The sequence below is a fragment of the Alexandromys fortis genome, unplaced genomic scaffold (genome assembly GCF_014885135.2).
Source record: "Alexandromys fortis isolate MF-2015 unplaced genomic scaffold, M_Fortis_MF-2015_v1.1 scaffold_75, whole genome shotgun sequence".
Lineage (NCBI taxonomy): Eukaryota > Metazoa > Chordata > Mammalia > Rodentia > Cricetidae > Alexandromys > Alexandromys fortis.
The window spans coordinates 3,854,882-3,876,038 of record NW_026067956.1 but is presented as its reverse complement, the minus strand read 5'-3'; the positions used below and the strand labels follow the sequence as shown (position 1 = coordinate 3,876,038).

Sequence of the window (21,157 nt, the reverse complement as noted above, 5' to 3'; positions counted from 1 at the left end):
CTGTAGGTAGCCCTAACTTCTTGTTGACTCCCACCCCATGATGCAATTCTATTTCATTCATCAGAGACACATATCACATTGAATATACATTTTTATATCTGCAATTCCCATCTAAATCATTACATTCTCATCCATGGGAATGGTTCTTTAGAAGGCCGCAGCCTGAGGTGACACCGGTTGTAGATCGCATGCCTCTAAGGGAGCTCTGTTTGCTCAGAGTCTTCTCAACCCCTCGAGTCCTCCTTGTCTCCCTACCGACTCCCTAGCAGATGTTAGCTGCTCGAATAATGGGAGGGTGAGAGAATGGGGACAGCGAACTCAGCTGTTCTCAAGACAGATAGCAGAGTTGAGACAGGCTGTGATCCCACATTGTTAGAGCCCTGCAACAACAGGCACATGTGTAAGGGGCTCCTGGGCCCACTAGGGCTTTCTGAGTCAAGAGGCTTGACGTCCCCCATCTAGAAGAAACTATGCAACCTGCTGGATGGAACCAAGGTTTTTCTGACACTGTCCAAGATAAAACAACAGCCCTTTTTTCCTCTCTTGAACATGGGAATCACAAAATCTAAGATCATGGATTCCATTCAGTTGGAATTTTGCTTCTCTTCTTGTTAAGGCAATATATATTTACTGTTTAACAGAATAATTATCACTTCATACACTCAGCCATCCAGCCACTCACTCATCCACACCTCCATCTGCTCATCCACCTGTCTGTTCATTCATGTACCCATTTATCTATCCGCTCACACGCCCATTTATCCACCCACCCACTCATCCATCCACTCAACCATTGGCCCACCTATCCATCCATCTTCCCACCCATCCATCTGTCTGTCCGTCCATCTGTCTGCCCACCCATCCACTCATCCATCCATTCATTCCTGTGTGCTCCCAGGTGAGCTTTCTGTGGAGGAGACACAGGACCCTTTCCTGGTGAGCATCCACATCATCGCAGACCCAGGGGCATCCCAGCCACTTCAGGAGGCCATCGACAAGGTTTTGGCGTGGGTTCACCCTGACCTCCCCCTGTTCCGAGTGTCTGAGCGGCGCACAAGCAGGCGAAGACGGAAGTCCCCCAAGAGTGCTCAGCCGGCGCTGGCCGTGGTGCTGTTCCTGCAGGAAGCGTATGGAGAGGAGCAGATCCTGCAGGTGCACCGGGTGCTGCAACAGCCGCCCTGGCGCCATCACCACACAGAACGTGTGCACGGCCGCTTTCTACCCTACCTGCCCTGCAGCCAGGACTTCTTCACTCTGGCTCCCGGGACCCCTCTGTGGGCCATCCGGCCGGTGCACTATGGGAAGGAGATTGTGCGCTTCACCATCTACTGCCGCCACGATAGCTATGCAGACAGCCTCCGCTTCTATGAGCTGATCCTACGCCGGAGCCCCAGCCAGCGGAAAGCGGACTTCTGCATCTTCCCCATCTTCTCCAACCTGGATGTGGACATTCAGTTCTCCTTGAAAAGACTGCCCCGCGACCAGAACCCGGTGCCCACCGACTCCTCTGTGCTGGAGTTCCGAGTGAAGGACATTGGGCAGCTGGTACCCCTCCTTCCCAACCCCTGCAGCCCCATCAGCGAGGGGCGCTGGCAGACTGAGGACCACGATGGCAACAAGATCCTTCTGCAGGTACAGAGGTCGTCTGACATCTGTCGTCTGTCTGTCTGTCTGTCTGTCTGCGGGTCTGTTGTGCCAGGAAGCCATGTAGATGTTACAGAGCCATGAGTTAGGGCAAAGAAGAGTACAAGGGCCTTGTCCATCCTAGACCAGGATGGGGCATCCCATACTCTTCTAAGGGAGAGCAGAGGTGGAAAGATCTCTGCCTCTGGTTTCTTTAGCGTCCCTGCAGCGAGCCGGCCGGGCCTCTACAGACGCATGCGCAGTTCTTCCAGGTGTCACTCAAGGTTGAGCCCTCCTGACACTCACAGCTCTCTGGGGTGGAAAGACACAGGTTTCTCACCTGGGGAACTTGCTGATAAAGAGCGCTAAATCCGATCTTTCACACCTGGGGAGGTTTTCCGCTCCTACACCAGAAGCCCCGGGGTTTGAAAATTGTTCTGAGTCTATAGAGAAGATTTCAGATTTCTTTCTGCTGCCCCCACCCTCCACTTTCCACAATTGCTACCACGGGAGGTTGTTAAGATCAGTATTGGACCGTGGCCCCTTGTCAGCATTTGAAGGAGTGGGCAATGCCTTTGATGTAGCCCCCACCACCACGTGGGTGCCTTTTAGCGAGCCTGTATTGACGCCAACTTTTCCAGACTGCTTACCTCACAAGCTTCCTTTGTCCAGCACCCCAGCATGGTGTGTCCCACACTCATCAGAGACAAGCCGTTACAGTCTAAAACTCAAAACTGAACACGGAAGTTAAAGAACGCCCTACCCCCGGCTTTACCCGACCTCAGCTTTCTAAGCCAGGCCTTCTGAGTCGACAGGTCAGTGAGTCCCAAGAGAAGGGGGCGCTGTTTGCCGGCACTGCTTTGGGTTGGAGATGTAGCTCAGGGTTAGAACGCTTCCTTCCATGCGCCAGACTCTGCCTCTGTCCTCATCACCAGTAAGGCCTCAGCCTCTATGGTCCCACTTTTCATGTTTGACTACCAGAAGAGAAAGAACCAGTAGCCATTCGGGGACGCCGTGACCCTGGAGGATAAATTATGCCTGCTGGGATCACAGGTTTCACCGTTTGGACTGACTTTAAGTACCCAAACTTTAAACCCCCCTCTACACACACACACACACACACACACACACACACACACACACACACATAATGAGGTGAAATGGTACATCTTAACTGGCCCAAACTACATCCAAGGCACCTTGCTCAAGGGAGAGGGTCACCTTGAGATGGCTGTCATTTATAGGAGCTCCTTGATTTTCAGACTTCCTTTTGAAGAAATCAAGGAATATGGCTCTGTTATCGAATAACAGAAAGTTAACCTTTGCTCTCTAATCTGCCTTGAAATGCATGAAAAACAGTTCTGCATCTGAAGACTGCCAGTTGTGCAAAGTATGACAGTTGCACTAGTAAAAGTTAACCAAACGCAAAGGATTGTATTTGTACTAAAAAGAGAAATGGCTGCTGAAGAGATCACTTCCTCTCCAGAGTCATGAATTGTCCTCTCTGGAGCCTTCTAATAGTATAAATGAAAGAACAGGGTAGAAAGCTCAGCCTGGGCTCTGACTCAAAGGAAACACTGAAAGGAGATGTCAAAGGTGATCTACATGGGTTAGCGACTATAAAATCTTATCAGTGCAGGCTTCGAAGAGGAGGAATTGCTAAAAGAGAAGAGATTCTTACCTTGGGACTTAGGAATGCAGAAGTTCTCTCTAAGTCAGGTTAGCAGCAGAATGTTACTACCACAGGCAGAAGCCCCTCCCAGTTTTGGAGAATGGTCGCTGTTGACCTGTTTTGGTAGAGAGAACAGCCTCCCGCTCTAAAACAAGGTACACACTGTCCATCTCTTTAAGTTACTTTCCGAAGTAAAAATAGATATTTCAGTCTTCAACAGAAGTAAGATATGCAGGCCACAAGGGGAAGGACACTGAAGAAAATACCTCTTGTGCACAGTTTGTTTGTTTGTTTGCTCGGTTGGCACCAACTATTCCTACATTAGTTACTTTTCTCGTTGCTGTAACAGAGCAGCTTAAGGGAGGACTCGTTTGACCCGCGGTGTGAGAGGACTATGTCAGGAAGGGCCTGGCAGCGGGGAGCTTGAAGCTGTGGCTCCTGCCTGCTCACACCTCAGCAGATCAGAAAGCACCAAGAAGTGAACGCCGGTGCTCAGGTGGCTTTCTCCTTGTCCTCTTTTTCTTTAGCATGGGACCCCGTCACAGACAACGGTGCCACCACATTCAGCGTGAGTCTTCCCTCCTCGGTCAAATCTCTCTAGAAATGTTCTCACAGGCACCTCCAGGCCTTAATCCAATCAAGTTGACAACCAAAATTAGCCACTACAGTTCCCTAAAACTCTTCAAATATACTTTTTAAGATAAAACGTTTGTTCTGTGGATATAGTTATATACTGGAAAGTCTCGATTGCATCATTTTTCAGTTGCCTTGTTCAGATTGAGGTCGCTTTTTCCTTCTTCCCTCCACCTTGTCCAGACTCTGTGTATAGGAGCCTCTTCCTCCTTTTACCAGTCTTCTAGAGGAGACGAGAATATTTTCTTTTTTTGTTTCTGCTGTAAATAACTCAGCCCCTCCCTGAAGCTCTATATTACTCCAGAAGGGAAGGTATCAAAACAAGGTTCAGAATGGCTACAATGTCTTCCCTTCTGTGTACTCATAAGTAGATGTCACAGTTTTAAAAAGACATGACAATCAACATACATACTTAGCAAGAAGAGTAACAGCAACTAGGTACAGAAGAATCTGAAGTAGAGAGGAATGTTGATGTGGCTCAGTGGTTATGAGGCCTTGCTGCTCTTACGAAGGACCACCAGTTTGGCTCTTAGCGTCCACACCGGGTGGTTCATAACAACTTGTAAGTCCAGCTCCTGTGAGTCCAACACCTCTGACTTCTGAGGGCATCTTCACACCCGTGTACCTATCCATGTGCAAACACATTCTCATACAAACAAGAATAAATGTTTCTAAGATTTAAAAAGCAAGACATCCTGCCACCAAGAGTTGCTGCCTGTCCAAATGAGCTTCGAGGCAGAGTCCTGAGACTGCCTTCCCTGAGAGAGGCGATCATGGGCACAGTGGAAGCAGAAAACAAACAGAAAGAAGGAAATATAATAAAAATTATAGAGTATGTTAGGAGGTACTGGGGGGAAAGATTCTACTTATCTTCTAAAAGTTCCATTATGAGGTTGAATCTATTCATAAAAGCAGTGTTTATTGATCCATCAGAGTCTAAAAGTTCTCAGTTAACACTAGTCAAGCAAGAACTGTCCTGTGTACACCAAGATTTCCTGCTGACATATGCCAAAAACTTGGGAAACACATACAACCATCCTTCAGCATGAAATGCCCATATTCATTTTTCAAATTCATTTTCTGTCTGTGCATAGTATACATTTATTATACAAAATACAGTCTTTTGAAAATTCCAAAACGTAGGTCCTTTTTGTCTGAACCTACTGTATTTATTGCTTAGCTGAAACCATTTTTGTTGTGGAAGCTGAGTCAATCTGTAACTGCTTAGACTGCTACAAAGGAGAAGAATTTCCTGAAAAGCAAAGAAAATACCTGGAGCTTCACGGCCAGGCTGCATTTAGTCATCATGAGTTGCTGTTTATTCCCTGTGACTTTCTAAGTGTGAAGTTGCACGCGTTTCTTGTTATATAAATTCCATGTAAACAAGATAGCTTCAGCGTTCTCCTTCTCTGAATGGGTGGTGTTCATGTAACGGAAGTAGAACTTAGCTGTTTATAAGAAACTGCTTCTACGGAGGCACTTAGTGGGGATTGAAAAAGGTGAGGCCGCCCCTTTTGTGGCAGGGGCTGGGCAGTTCTATGTTTTGCCGAGATATCCCTCCTCCCCAACAGACCTTGGCTGAAAACCCCTCTACCATTCACAGCTATAGCTGATGTATTATGTTGGGTTGACCCAGTCCAGCCTCCTTGGCTGTAGCTAACCTATAGTGTTGAACCGACCCAGTCTGACATCCCTGGCTGTAGCTGATGTACCATGTTGGGCTGACCCAGTCCAGCCTCTTTGACTATAACTTCTGTGTTGTGTTAGACTGATCTAATCCAGCCTCCTTGGCTATAGAGATGTACCTACCATCAGCTGGTGTGTTCCGGATACCTGTGCGCCTGGCATCATATAGACATTTGGAACTAAAATTTGGAAAGAAAAGTTACTCTCCTTTCTGGTGGCTGAAAACCCCACATGTAAACCTTGGGCTGAGGCAGCAGCTGCATTTTCCAGCAAAGAGGGAAAAGTGTCCCACTTTGAGCGGAGGGAATGGCTCTGACCTGCAGAGAAGAGGCTGGAGAATTGTAAGACAAGATCTCCTATAGACCTGTAGCTTCACATATCCCGGAGCTGCGATCTCACAGCTGTAGGTGTCCCCTCAGTGTATGGGCTGCTTTTGTCAATGACTTGTAGAGGAGGAAGGGTTTATTCTTACAGTTCAAGGGGATACAGTCCTCCATGGTGGGGTGACAAAATCAAGAAGTGGCTGGTGACATTGCCTCCGCAGTCAGAATGCAGAGAATGAACAGAAAGGAAGTAAGGGTCTTGACCTCAAAATCCACGCCCAGTGACCCACTTCATCCAAAGAGGCCGTACCTCCTAAACATTTTGTAGCCATCACAAACAGTGTCATCGGCTGGGGACCAAGTGTGCAAACACATCAGCCTGCCGGGACATTTCACATTCAAAACACAATGCTCAGTGCAGGTGTGGTTTAACCTCAAATAAAGGAATTCTCCCTTCTTCCTTGTGTGTATAGGGTGTTTGTTCTTGATAGCCAAAGAGGGAGTGCCCTTAATTTTCGTAGACAAAACTCAGTGCTGATCTCCATCCTTCTAGAGAACCATCTGTAAGAGAGGAGGGATGGCGAGCATTTAAAAAAAAAATACACACCGGCCTGGCCTGGACACTGCAGGTTAAAAGGCAGCCTCTGTGGACAAAGAGCAATATACTGTATTGTCCTGATCTCTTTATAAAAGGAATGGAACTTCTTACTAAATTTTACAAAGTGTTTGCCTCCACATGCAGACACATTAAAAAATGACTATAGGGTACAGGCTTCCAACCTAGTCATCCAAATCCAGTCAGGGAAGGTCTCAGCTAGATTTCAGTGAAAGCAAATACTTCTGTTGGCCTGGTCCTCAGAGAAGCCATGTGCACTGTCTGCCACCCACCCAGGACCTTGTACCATGTAAAGATATCAGAGATGACCCTGAAAAGTCAAGGGTTATTTTTAATTTTTTTTTTAAATTTTATGTATTTTTGTGTGTTTGGATGCTTTCCCTGGATTCATGCCTGTGAACCCCATATGTAAGTGCCCACAGATGCCAGGGAAGGGCATCCGATCTTCTGGAACAAGAGTTAGAGACAGAGATAAAGGAGACTAACCAAGGGGCTGGAGATATGGCTCAGTGGTTAAGAGCACCGACTGTTCTTCCAGAGGACCCGGGTTCAATTCCCAGCACCCACATGGCAGCTCACAACTGTCTGAAGATCCAGTTGTAGGGGATCTGACACCTTCACACCAATGCACATAAAATAAAGTTAAATAAACCACAAAAAATATTGTTAAAAATGCTTTTAAAAAAGTAAAAAAAAAAAAAAAAGACTAACCAAACATCCCAAGAATGAAGACACTATGCTCCAAGAACACCAAAGGGAGAAATTATTTCCAACAGAGGTTATCATTTATCTCATGGAATGGAGATGTCTACAGTAAAACCAACTGCTGGAATGCACACTCATGGGGAGGGGAGAGAGGACCCTCTTCCTACAACAAATATCTCTATAGTAACTCCACACCACAGTTTTCACGGTGTTTTCTAGGTTGAGTTCTGCAGGATGTTACAAACATCAGTCTAATGATTTTTGTTATTATTCTGCTGCTTCTTTCTACCCGCTACTTAGACTCCCTTCAAAGCCCAAAGCACAATTAGGTAAATGACTCTACATTGCTATATAAAGTTAGAAAGCCCATAAAGTTTACCTGGGAACTTCCCCAGCCTCATAGTCTAAAGGCACGCACGTGTACAGATAACATTAACTTACTACATTATCCTATGTGTTTAGTTTTGGCTCATTTTTCTTTTATTAAGTTGACATGGCACAGCCCTAGCTTCTAAGCTGGTGATTCTCATCCTGTGGGCAGCGGCCTTTTGAGAGTAGCATATCAGATATTTACATTGTGATTCATAACAATAGCAAAATTACAGCCACGAAGTAGCAACGAAGTTTTACAGTTGGGGGTCACCACAACAGGAGGAACTGTACTAAGGGGTCACAGCACTAGGAAGGTTGAAAACCACTGCCCTGAGCCAAACTGCCATCTTCTGCCTCAGCTGTATCAGCTTGCAGAAGGTCTCCACAGCTGGACGTCCTGACTGTCGATGCTCCTTTATAAAATGATAGTTTGGGGAGGGTCATTATCCCACCTCAGTATCCAGCCGCTCTTCTTAGCCGGTTGTATGTAATTGTGCCCTAATTACACACGGCCTTGTGGTTTGGGGAGCAGTTAGAATACATAGGCTAGGGAGCAGGGAATCCACCATGTCTGTGAGGACGCCGCCATTCACGCTGGGTAAAGACTTTCTGGTGCAGCTGCTTTGGGGTCCCTCAGGCTTCTGCAGTAACCTTTTGCCCCTGTTCTAGAAGTAAGCCCAGTGAGCTTGTTGGTTCCCCAGGGTGAAATCAAACCTAGGCTTGTCATTGGGACCTCATGAGAGGGTATAGACAATGCCTAGTCTTCTCCACTCCCCGGGGAGGACTCACAGCTGGTGATAAATGCATCTGTTAATGTCACTGTGCCCTCTGGTGTTAAGGGAAAAAAAAAGTAAATGATTTTAGCAAAAGTGGGTTTGTACATAGAGAAAACACAGGCAAGTTACAGAAGTCTGAGTAAGCCAAAGCTCTCATTAGACCTGGAGCTGATGTAGATGGTATTAAAATTTCTAAAGTCAAAGTCCAATGTACTGATGTCAAACCTATGCTCAAATCAGTGGAGCTACTGGTGGTTGTTTCTTGTTGAGACAAAAACATATGTAAATGGAGGTTTCTCTGTCCTGCCCCATCCCATAGCCACTTCCAAATAATCACTCAGAGGCTTATATTAATTATTAATGCCCAACCAGTAGCTCAGGCTTATTAGTAGTTAACTCTTACATTTAAAGTAACCCATATTTCTACCTTTGTTTTGCCACGTGGCTTGTTACCTCATCTTCTACATGTCCTGCTTGTTCAGCAGCTGGTTGGCTTCTCTCCCAGCTCTGCCCCTCCTCCTCTGAGTTCTCAGCTTGATTGTTCCGCCTAACCTTATCCTGCCTGGCTAATGGTCAAACAGCTTTTGTTATTAGCCAACAAGAGGAATATTCGCAGCACACAGAAAGATCATCCCACAGGAAACATATGCTTAATCAAGTTTAGTTGAAAATGTTTGTTTGGCCCAAGCTTTCTCTAACTATTGCACAGAAGAGACAAGTACCCAGACTGGAATAGGTAATCTTCTCTGTGGTCCACAGCCATAACTGGAGGCTGTGCTGATGTGTCAGAGGAATTCAGAAGGAGGGACTCAGTGAGGTCCCAGGGGACTATAGCACATCTCAAGTGTCCTGTGTCTGGGGCGCTGCAAAGGAGAGCCAAGGAGACCCCACCTGGTGATTCTATCCAGTGTCAGGTCTATAAGCAGAGGGTCAAGACAGAAGAATGTGTTCTCAGTGCTTCCAAGCAGAACCATGGTCAAGCAAGGCCCTTGAGTTTTCTCCACATGCAGGGAACAGATAGCAAAAGGAGGTTCAGAGGAGCCAAAGGTCCCTCCCAAACCCAAGTGGCCACTGAGAACCTGATCCTAAACTGGCCTTTGCAGGAAAAACAGTGGCCATCCAGAATCAGTGGCACGTGCCTTTAATCCCAACAGTCTAAAGGCAGAAGCAGGTGGATCTCATTGAGTTCAAGGACAGCCTGGTCTACATAGAGAGTTCCAGGACAGCCAGGGGACATAGATCTTGCCTCACAAAACAAAGTTAGTTAATGGCCACCTACTGGTCTTAAACATCAAGCAGGAAAATATGGACAAAGACTAAAATGATTAGTGTATTTTTTAATAGTCCAATGGACTGCACTCCCCAGATATTAGACACCAGTCTATAAAAGATGTCATCTAGACAACTATTAGACAACTATGTCTTACTAATGATTTTTCTCTTTTGGTTTTTCGAGACAGAGTTTCTCTGTGTAACAGTCTTGACTGTCCTGAACTCTCTTTGTAGACCAGGTTGAACTCGAACTCCCTGAGTTCTGCCAAGTGCTGGAATTAAAGGCATGTGCCACCACTGCCTGGCCTATGATTTTTCTTATTGATAAGAGAAATGCTGCCTAGATATAATACTACAGACCTGAGCTTACTTCAACACTGCAGTACCTACCTGGGCCCACTATCGTTTTTAACCTAAAAACAAAACAACAACAACAACAACAACAAAATGACACTGTCTTCTCTCTCTTCGTCTGTAGCAGCCATCTGGGAGGGACATCACAGTGTCCCTCTAACTATCTTAAGAGCTATCAAAGTGGCTAAAAACAGATTCTGGGTTCATCTCTGCTGAGTCCAGCCTTGTAAACCAAGAACAGTGGGGCCCACAAGCAGATGGACGCTCTTGTGAGCCCATCAAGGGAGTCTAATGGACTTTGATTTAGACATAGCCCTTGTTCTGGTTTGCCCAATTCCCTGCTGCACTGGTTAGCTTTGTGTCAACTTGACAGAAGCTGGAGTCTTCTAAAACACGGGAACCTCAACTGAGAAAATTTCCCCATCAAAGTAGCTTTAGGTAAGCTTTTAGGACATTTTCTTAATTAATGATTGATTTGGAGGAACCCAGCCCACTGTGGGTGGAGCTATCGCTGGGAAGGTGGTCGTGGGGTGTATAAGAAAGTAAACAGAGAAAGCCAGTAAGCCATATTCTTCCATGGCCTCTGCTTCAGCTTCTACCTCCAGGTTCCTGCCCTGACTTCCCTTCATGATTTATTATAAAACAGTAAGGTAAAATATACCCTCCGCCCCACACACACAAAGAGGAAGGATTCAAACAGTTGAAGAAATATTATTAAGGACAAAGAGAAAGTTTCCAGAACTTGGTCGCTATTAAAGACAATTTTACAACCTCCCAATGTTCTTAAAAGAAGGGATCTAATCTTTCACATGAGAAAATGGGGTCAAACCATGCCTTTAGTACTGCACCTGAGTGGAACATTCTGAATGTCTAAATCTTCTAAATTCAATGCCTCCTTCTTCTCCCACAAACCCAAGAGCACCCAGTGGCCAGAGGGCTGTAAAGGCAATGAAGTTTTGAGAGGTACAAAATTCAGTCAAGTATGTAAGTATCAGAAGAGAAACAGAGATAAGGAGTGGTGGGAATTGGCCATGAGGGTTGCAGAGTCTGAAGAGGGTGGAATTAGATACCTATGTAAGGTCAAGGAGATGGGCTACCTAAGTTGGGGGACTCCCAGTTACAGCAGCCGTAAGAGAGATCCTTGTCCCTCCTTGTTGGGACACCTCCCAAGCTCAGTCAGCTAGAAAAGCATCCCAAACTGCTTGGAATGGAACAGGAATACACCTGGTGAACTCTAGCCTGACCACAGGATATTTAGAATTAAGACTGATGATTTAAACTCACAGTATTGGCATTTTTATGGTAATTTGAAAAATATTTTTGAAGCCGGGCAGTGGTGGCACGCACCTTAAATCCCAGCACTAGGGAGGTAGAGGCCGGTGGATCTCTGTGAGTTCAAGGCCAGCCTGGTCTACAAGAGTTCCAGGACAGGCTCCAAAACTACAGAGAAGCCCTGTCTCTAAAAACCAAAAAGAAAGAAAAAAAGAAAGAAAGAAAGAAAAAAGAAAGAAAGAGGGAAAAGAAAGAAGAAAAAGAAATATTTTTGTTTGGTTATTTTAAGAACTTGGTGAATTTTGGAGTATCTTGGTTAGGGTTTCTATCGCTGTGAAAAGACACCATGGCCATGGTAACTCTTAATAAGGAAAACTTTTTAATTGGGGCTGGCTTACAGTTTTAGAGGTTTAGTCCATTATCCTTGTGGTAGGGAGCATGGCAGCATGCAGGCAGACATGATGCCGAGAAGGAGCTGAGAGTTCTACATCTGGGTCGGCAGGTGGCAGGAAGAGAGAGTGAACCACTAGGTCAGGTTTGAGCTTCTGAAACCTCGAAGCCTGTCTGACAGTGACCTACTTCCTCTAACAAGTCCGCACCTCCAATAATGCCACTCCCTATGAGTTCTATGGGGGCCATTTTCATTCAGACCACCACATAGAGAATTTAATCTTTAAACCAGGAACCAGAACTTGTTATTCTGATTTTAAAATGTCATTTACAATCAACATAGGTTCCTTGCCTATCATGGTGTAAGCCCCTCTGTCCAAACCCTAGGGGGGAAAAAATGAACGTTTAAGTTGGAGCATATGTGTTAAATTTTAGTCAATGTATAAAATTAAAGCATTTAAGAGGATAATGATCACTTGTTTAAATGTTTAGTTGATTGAACGTACAAGTTACTGAAGCATTTTGATTGTAGATTTTGTTAATCGGACTGCTGGGGGTAAGTTGAGTAAAAAGACTGCTTACCTAGCATCCGTGAGGCCCTGGGCTCCATCGCCAACATCTCTAAGAAGAAGAAAAAAAAACAACCAAGCCAATCCACTAAATATATAAATGCATCCAATGCATTTATAATGTGTTAAAGGAAATTAACTCAGCCTCAAAAGGACCTTTTAAAGCAATCGTTGCTAACATTTGCAGATTTGTTAATAATGTAATAAGATTTGCAAATTGAACTGAAACCAACTACAAGGGAAATAGATAGCTTTGGGGGCTGGGGAGATGGCTGAGGGCTCAGAGCACTTGCTGTGCAAACATGAAGACGTGAGTTTGAATCCCAGCACTCACATAAAAAACCAAGCATGGCTACATATATGTCTATAACCCCAGTATTGGCAGATAGAGACTGGTAGATTCCTAGAGCTTGCCGGTCAGCCAACCTAGCACAAAGGGCAAGCTTCTGGTTACTTGGAGGACCTGTCTCAAGGATAAAGAAAGACATATAAAGCCCTGCTCTGACCACCACATGCAGATACGACACGTAGACCCATAGCCAATAAAAACTGACAGCTCTAAAGAACTCCATGTCGTGATCATCATTATTTTGTGGTGCTAGGGAGTGAACACATGGCTTCATGCTCACCAGGCAAATGCCCTACCCACCGAGCTATGTTCCTTTTTTTTTTTTTTTTTTTTTTTTTTTTTTCGAGACAGGGTTTCTCTGTGGCTTTGGAGCCTGTCCTGGAACCAGCTCTGTAGACCAGGCTGGTCTCGAATTCACAGAGATCCGCCTGCCTCCGCCTCCCGAGTGCTGGGATTAAAGGCCTGCGCCACCACCGCCCCGAGCTATGTTCCTTGCCCTGAATATTCAGCTTTAAAAGTGGCTTCTGAGGGCTGGCAAGATGACTTAGCAGATGTGGTGATTTGAATAGGTATGGCCCCCATAGGCTCATGTGTTTGAACACTTGGCCCATAGAGAGTGGCACTACTTAGAAGGCATGGCCTTGTTGGGGTAGGAGATGGGCTTTGAGGTCTCAGAAGCTCAAGCCTCCGGATCAGGATGTAGAACTCTCAGCTTCTTCTCCAGCACCGTGGCTGTCTGCACACTGCCATGTTTCCCGCCCTGATGATAATGGACTAAACTTCTGAAAATGTAAGCCAGCTCTATTAAATGTCTTCTGTATCAAGAGTCGTCATGTTCATGGTGTCTCCTCACGGGAATAGAAACCCTAACTCAGATAGCAGATAAAGGCACTTGCTACCAAGCATGATGATGTTGGGACCCACATAGCAGGAGAGAAGTTGTCCACTGTTCTCCACACATGTACTATGGCATGTGCACACACACGCACACATGCACAAACACACAGCAACCACAATGCTATTAAAAGGAGCTTTGGGTTTTTGAGGGGTGTTTTGTTTGCTTGTTTGTTTGTTCGGTGTGTGTGTGTGTGTGTGTGTGTGTGTGTGTGTGTGTGTGTGTGTACGCAGATCAAGAGCCCTTGCATTGATGCTCCAGAGTCTGAACTGATCATCTAAAATCAATCCTCACTCTGGAAAATGAGAGATAAATTTAAATTCTAGTTAGAACTGGTCCAGGTAGAGCCAAGGTTGGTTCCCAGCCCTGGAGAAGGTCTAGGAACGCAATCACTAGGATCAGTGAACAGCTCCCACATCCTGTTCTAACTCACCATGTTCCCAAAGTGAGTCTCTAAGAGTGGGTATCCACCACACCCCCTTGAAGGTTATTTGCAACTTCAGGATTGTCCTAATTCCACTTAGAGGACCCCAGGCCCAGATTGGTCTTCCAGCCTTCATCTTCTCAGGCGGTAGAAATGGCTGATGTGCCTTCAGAAAAATGACAACTTACCAAATGTCAGAGCATTACCACGACTGAAAATGCATTCATCATTTGCGCCATACAAAGCTGCTTGCGTTTGACCTTGTCCTTGGTGAGAATTACCATCCTTTCTGAGTATCGAGTTCTTCCATCTCTAGGTCCTTCTGTTTCTGCATCTTCATCTTAAAGAATGAGCACCTCAGGGATGAGAGTTCCAAGTTGTTATTTAATGTTTTTCTTTACCGTTTACCACCCAGGAAATCCCACACAGGTTTCTGGTCAGGAGAGGACCGTAGGGTGGAATGGTGGGAGTTCCTGACACACTCCTGGGGCACCTCATGTTGACAGGAAATTTTGGGGTGCTTACCCCAATTCTGTAGCATAGAGGCACTGTTATTAGTCTGGGTTCAATAGCCAGCACTCTCTCCCAGCAGGTTTATGGGGAAAATTAGGTCTGTCTTTACTCTTCAATCTATCCAATAACCATGGCTACCTGTGCTCTGAGGAAGTCCACTGGAATTTCAGTCTAGCTTGGGCTGGGAGAGTTCTTTGTTCTGTGAGAACCCATTGACCTCCTCTGAAGTAAGCAGTCTTGGTGTTCCTGGCATCCACACTGCAAGTGTATGTATCCACTAGCTCTCTGTTTTAAGGGAATGAACAGATGGTATCACAACCACAAACTCCTAAAGCTCTAGAAATAGTTGGAACTGATGAGGCTCAGAGCCAACAAGTACTTTTTGTTGTAAAACCAGATTCATAGATAAGAACAAGGTATAAAGTTACGGCAGAGGGGGTGTGGCAATGAAATTCCCATTGTCATATCACTCTCCAGACAGGTGAATGAAGAAGACGGGTTCCCTGTGACTTAGCCAAAATACTTTTATAAAAACAGAGCAGTAAGCCTGGGATAAAACCGGACTCGCTGAACATAGCGGACAAGGAGGACTGCTGAGACCCCAAGAACAATGGCAATGGGTTTTTTTTTTTTTGTTTTTTTGTTTTTTTTTTTAAATATTTATTTATTTGTTATGTATACAATATTCTGTCTGTGTGTATGTCTGCAGGCCAGAAGAGGGCACCAGACCTCATTACAGATGGTTGTGAGCCACCATGTGGTTGCCGGGAATTGAACTCAGGACCTTTGGAAGAGCAGGCAATGCTCTTAACCACTGAGCCATCTCTCCGGCCCCTGGCAATGGGTTTTTGATCCTACTGCACGTACTGGCTTTGTGGGAGCCTAGGCAGTTTGGATGCTCACCTTTCTAGACCTGGATTGAGGTGGGTGGTCCTTGGACTTCCCACAGGTCAGGGAACCCTGATTGCTCTTTGGGCTGATGAGGAGGAGGACTTGATCAGGGGAGGGGGAGGGAAGTGGGAGGCAGTGGCAAGGAGGAGGCAGAAATGTTTAATAAATAAATAAATTTAAAAAAAACGAGCAGTGACTGATCAATGAACCGCCACAGTTGGAGACTAGACAAGGAGGAAAACCATGGTCCCCTCTGCATTGCTCTCTGGGTCTCAGTGTTCCGGAGCCAACTTTTGGAGCTGTCAAGTTGCAAATACTTCATGCAGATCAACAGAAGTGTTCTTACAGCTCTGACAAGGTCATGTGTAGTCCCGAAAACATGTAGCCATTCAAAACAGTACTTTCGGTGGCCATAGAAACAGGTTTGGAACCTTTACAAGAAAAAAAGGTGAGGCAGGAGGGGCTGTCAGCAAGTCAAAGAAGTCACAGCTCTGGCGGGACATTAAGGTCACCCGAGGAGCTCCATATGCCCTGCCTGGGCCCCCAAAGAGGCTGTTTCTGCTGCTAAGGAGTTGGGTACTTTTAAAAAGCCTCTCAGGTGCACTCAGGGTTGTGAAGTGCTTGACCCTTATGGAAAAATTTTAGTAATTTCTGTTCCGTCTAGCGTGTGTTGGTGACAACCTCAGTCTTGAGACATTTTCCCCAGTATCATTTCTGGCAAAAACATACAGCCATGTGTCCAAATGGTGCTGTGGGCTGTCCAAGCTTAAGGTGTTAGGAAGGGAAAGAGTTTACCAGCTGTCATCTAAGCCATGATATAAGCCTGGCCAAGGCCAGGGGAGGTTTAGAAGATGTTTGGCTGGCCTGCTTCATTGATATTCCTTTTCCAGTGTGGTCAGCTGGCTCAGTCTTCCAGCAATGCTGCCTTGGAATTCTAATGGCATATTTATAACCTATAGAATTCTGATGGTAGTAATTCAGTTATCTGTGAATTTATGCTTTCAAGTCCAGGAAAAAACCCCTACCAAAATAATAACAAACAAACAACATGAAGCCCCCTGAGATTGAAGCTCTGTCTATTAGACTCGCCACTTCCCTCTTCGAGGCAGCCTGACTGGTCAAGTTGAACAGAACCAACCCTCCTCCCACCCCAGCTCCACGCGAGGAGCTGGATGCATGCACGTGGGCAGGATATCTTTAGGAGTGAACCATGCCCCCTTCCTGTCCTTGCTGACTGCCTAGTGCCTTTACCATGGTGAGCCATGAAATGGCCAAGAGTCAGTGTTCCAGGCTGGTATCACCATGGCATTAAGGAGGGGTCAGAGGAAGATGACGGAACTAAAAGGAAGACAGGCAGACAGTAATCCTAATTCATGTGTAGGTGAGAGACTGATAAAATTAGAACACTGATTTTAAAGTTTATTAAAAAAAAAAAAAAAAAAAAAAAACGCAACCGGCCAAAGTCAACAAGTTAAAGGCCATAGGCCAAATATGGCCCACTGTCTACTTTTGTGAGTATATTTTTATTAGAATACACATACACACAACAATGGAACCTCCATATTGTCCTTTGTCTAATATCAAGTTATATCATTGCATATACACACAAGGCAGTTGGACTAACCAAACTGCTGACTGATTTTACAAATATTTCTTCACACACACACATGCACGAATAGACAGACTGACAGTCAAGGGAGTAGAGGCAGAGGCTCGTTCTCTAGAAATGTGGGCCCGCCACATTAGCCCTGAAAGCTCAAGCAAAGGAGTAAGGAGGGAATGCCACATTGAGCCAGGAAGGGCAAGGCCTACATGCCACTCCTGGGATCACGGTAATCCCACAAGCCCCATCTTCCTGACAGGCTTCAAGACACAAGTAGTAGGATTCCTTATACTGATGCTGGCAAGAGAGAGAAGAGCCCCAGGGACAATTGAAAGTCTGGTCGCTCTCTGTATGCGCATACCGAACATTCGTAGTGCGTGCGTGTGTGTGTGTGTGTGTGTGTGTGTGTGTGTGTGTGTGTGTGTGTGATGGTTCCCAGTGCTCCTAGGAGCTCTCTCCCCCTGTAGTGTCTCCCAGACCCTTGCCCCATTTCCCCATTAGTTCCAGCTATTGTTACATAAAGCAGGTTCTTGAGGTCAATTGCAGAACTTTCTCACGTAGAAATTATTGTTCTCAAGCATTAGTTATACCTGCTGTCTTTCTTTAATACCAGAAGCTTTGCAACTTTTCCCTCCCAAAACCAAATGGCAGGCCAGGTGTGGTGGTGCACACCTTTAATCCCAGCAGTGGGGAGTGAGAGGCAGGTGGGTCTCTGAGTTTGAGGGCTACACAGAGAAACTCTGTCTTGAAAAACAAAATAACTCTCTTATGGTATATTTTAGCATACATATAAATCATTTAAAATGACCTTAATACGAATTTCAGAAGCATGTGCCTACATGCATTCTTGAGTAGGTGAGTGTGTAAGTATGTGTGTGTGTGTATGTGTGTGTGTGCGTGTGCATGCCTGCACACCCAGCTGCACAGGTGCCACAGGGGTGAGGGTCAGAGGACATCTTTCAGGACTCAGTTGCCTCTTTTCACTATAGGTTCCGGGAACGAGCCCTAGGCTTCACGCTCGCCTAGCAAATCGTAGCCTAACTGGCACCTGCAACAACTCCTTCTTAACATAGCACAATAGCAGCACTGAGAAAACATGTAAATGTCTTCATTAAAACTAAAAGTGTTTAAAAATAAATAGAAGTGTTTAATCGTAAAAACAATCAGAGAATATCTGTGGTGCTTATACCTTCTTTAAAGTACAGAACATATACAAAGGGCAGGCACTTCACACAAAGAGTCATCTTCACGGCCAATGGGCATGGGTAGATGCCCAGAGTCAGGCATGGTGGTACAGGCCTGTAATTCCAACCCCGCGGGGCCGCAGCAGAAGGATCTTGAATTTGAAGACAGCCTGGACTACATAGTGAGACCCTGGAGACAGGAGTGGAGAGGGCATCAGGGAAATACAAATTAATGTAATGATCAAGTACTATTGCCCACCAGATGGGCTACAACTAAATACAATGATAATACCAGATCTTTGTGAAGTGTGAAGTAATTGAAATATATTTAAATTCCTGGTAGAATTATACGTTTTTTAGCATCGATTCTGGAGTGTTTAAAAGTACCTCTTAAAATTAAAAATATACTCACCCAGTGTCTAGAAATTCTGCCCCTATTCATGTCCCCAGGGACTGGGTGCTTCCTACTCTGCAGGAGAAGAAAGGTGGCCCGATCAGTTTTCTCAACATCCCATTACACTTTGCCTCAGAGGATGGGCAGGCGTCTAAGCAGAGATAGAAAGCAGCATCTGGGAAAATGCAATGAAGCTTTTGTGTTTCAGAATAGAAATGGAAATTCCCAAAGGCCAGAGCACACAGGTAGGGATTTCAGAAAGCACAGCCGATAGAAAGGCAGGGTCTTACAGAGCTCGCTTGCTAAGGAGGGCGGTAGCCTAGGGCCTCTCTCAGGAGTCCACTCAGCTGTGGGGGGAAGCCAGAGGGAAGCCAGAGCCTGTCAGGAGTGCAGCTGGGGTGAGTTGTCACTACTTTGATGACATTTTACCAAAACTGGGGAGTGTGCGCTTCTCCCTGGACCTGAGTCATGCCACCGCCATTCTGAGGAGTGGAGCATTGCTTGAATCCGTGGTTTTACAGGAAGCTTCACCTTTCCATAAGGGTGGAGTGGGAAAGGGGTACGGAATGACACTCCAGATAAATTGCCTTAAGCCACCAAGTTTTTTTCTCTTAATTTTTATTTTATGGGCATGAGTGTTTCGTGTGCATGTAAGTCTGTGCACTGCATGAGTGCCTGGTGCTGCAGAGACCAGGAGAGGGTGTCAGAGCCCCTGGGTCAGTACTTAGCTGCCATGTGGGTGCTAGGCATCAGATGTGGGTCCTAGAGAGAGCAGCCTGTGCTCTTAACTGTGGAGTCATCTCCCCGGCCCCCTTAAAGTGCCAATTATTTATACAGCCCATAATCCCCTCCACAATCTTCCAGCCTCCCCCTCAAAATGCCATGGGTTGCGAGTTGTACCTGGCTGCCTCCACCTAAGGTGACCTTGTCCTTCTCCTCTGACTCCTCCTTTTCCTCCTGTCCATTCAAAAGGGGACCTAGGCTTTGGCCATGGACGATACCCTTACAAAGATATGGACACCTCCTAGAAGGTAGCCAAGAGAGAGCACAGCTCTGCCGCCTTCCGTGGAACCCATGCTGCAGAGGAAAGTCTCAGATTCTCGTGACTCCGCTACCCACTTTCCCTGAGATGTGCCTCGTTGTTGTTAATCCCTAAGTTTAAAGGTCTATCTCTGATTTATTAGGCAGCCGGCAGTGCTATGCTGGTCGTGTTTTTGGCCAAGGACAGAACAGGAGAGGATAGTCTTATTCGGAAAGAGGAAGCAGAGGCATGACTCCCTGACCTTGAACAACCTGGGAGACACCCCAGGCCCCAGGGAGAGACCCAATCACCTCTGCTAGCGCTTACAGAAGGAACGGTTCTACCATGTAGGAGTGAGCCTCTTAAGACCCTTTGAGAAAGGGGCTTCACCTCAGGAGACGGCTTTGTTTGCCTGTGCTGAGGTCTCAAGATGAGCTCGCAGCTGGATTCCAATTTCTTAGTGACAGGAGAAGCCTACCCAGGTCTCCTGGCTGGTTGCCCTCGGCAGGCAGATAATTCATGCATGCTGTTCTGCTCTTTGGGAGAGTTCCTTAAATAGCGAGGAAAGAACCTTGTGAATTCCTGTGGGGTGTCCAGCCCACACTGCTCCAGAGGGGAGGAAGGCAGTCTGTCTTCACAGCATCCGTCGCTGCTGTCACTGCTGGGGCTCCCCGGGGCATCCCCGAGAGCTGGCAGTCACGCACTGAAGGCCCAAGCTCTGTTTTCACTCCCGTAAACCTCCCGCCAGGGCAGAGTGTCTGGATTCACTGTCAGCCCCTATTGTTCCAGTCAAGCAGACAGGAGAGGCAGGAAACAGAGTCAGCCCCGGGGGAGCACAGCAAGAGCTCCATCCTTGGCACGGGTGAACTGTCCTCGGTCAGATGAGATCCCACTGGGTAATTCTGAGGCCAGCTAGATACACCATGTTCATCAGTCCTGGCTCTAGAGATGGTGGCGTAGGTGAGGCTCCGCAGCCTCCTTCCCCCAGGATGCCTGCTGTTATCCACAGCACTGTGCCAACCTGAGTTATACACGCCCTGCGGGCACCTCCACTGTACACGGTCCACCCCCCAGCAAACCAGAGCGGCTGCCAGCTTCCTTTGGAGCAGCAGGATGTGGGATTTCTCTGGCCTCCCGCCTTCGTGGTGCCACAGAAACTAGCAAGAACACACGTGGGCTTGTGGAAGCATGAACTCCTCCGCTGAAGCCCACGGTCCACCTGCCTGCTGGACTTTTTAAGCCAAATTTAACTCCACCCTGCTTCTTGAGAGTGACAGATTTGTTTGTCCCTCAGCAGTCACTTGACCAGGAACCTTGATCTTCAGCATCTCCTGAAACCATGTCCACTGGCTTCCCTTCTCAAGCAGTTCCAGAACTGCAGGCTGGCTCACCAAGAACTGTAGAGGCACTGAAACTGTGCCTGTACTGTGATTCATACTGGTTAGTAAACAAACATCACTCGGGAGCCCGGGGGAACCATGCCTTTCCAGACTTTGAAGAAGTCTCCATCCCTTGGGTCTTCCTTCCCCCACAAGCTCGTCCTGTATTCTCTTACTCAGCCAAGCTTAAATGATGGTGAAAATTGGATTGTCTCATAACAGCCACCAGCTATGACCCTTC

General features: G+C 46.4%; 1 protein-coding gene across 2 annotated transcripts in view; it reads left to right on the top strand.

Moving 5' to 3' along the window:
• Fam124a (family with sequence similarity 124 member A) overlaps nucleotides 1–21,157 on the top strand; it is a 51,801-nt gene that overhangs the window by 24,937 nt on the left and 5,707 nt on the right. For both annotated transcript variants that reach the window (XM_050152366.1, XM_050152365.1), the window contains one exon: nucleotides 899–1,632. In XM_050152366.1, coding sequence (XP_050008323.1) covers nucleotides 899–1,632 — 734 coding nt within the window. The remainder of the gene's footprint in view (nucleotides 1–898; nucleotides 1,633–21,157) is intronic.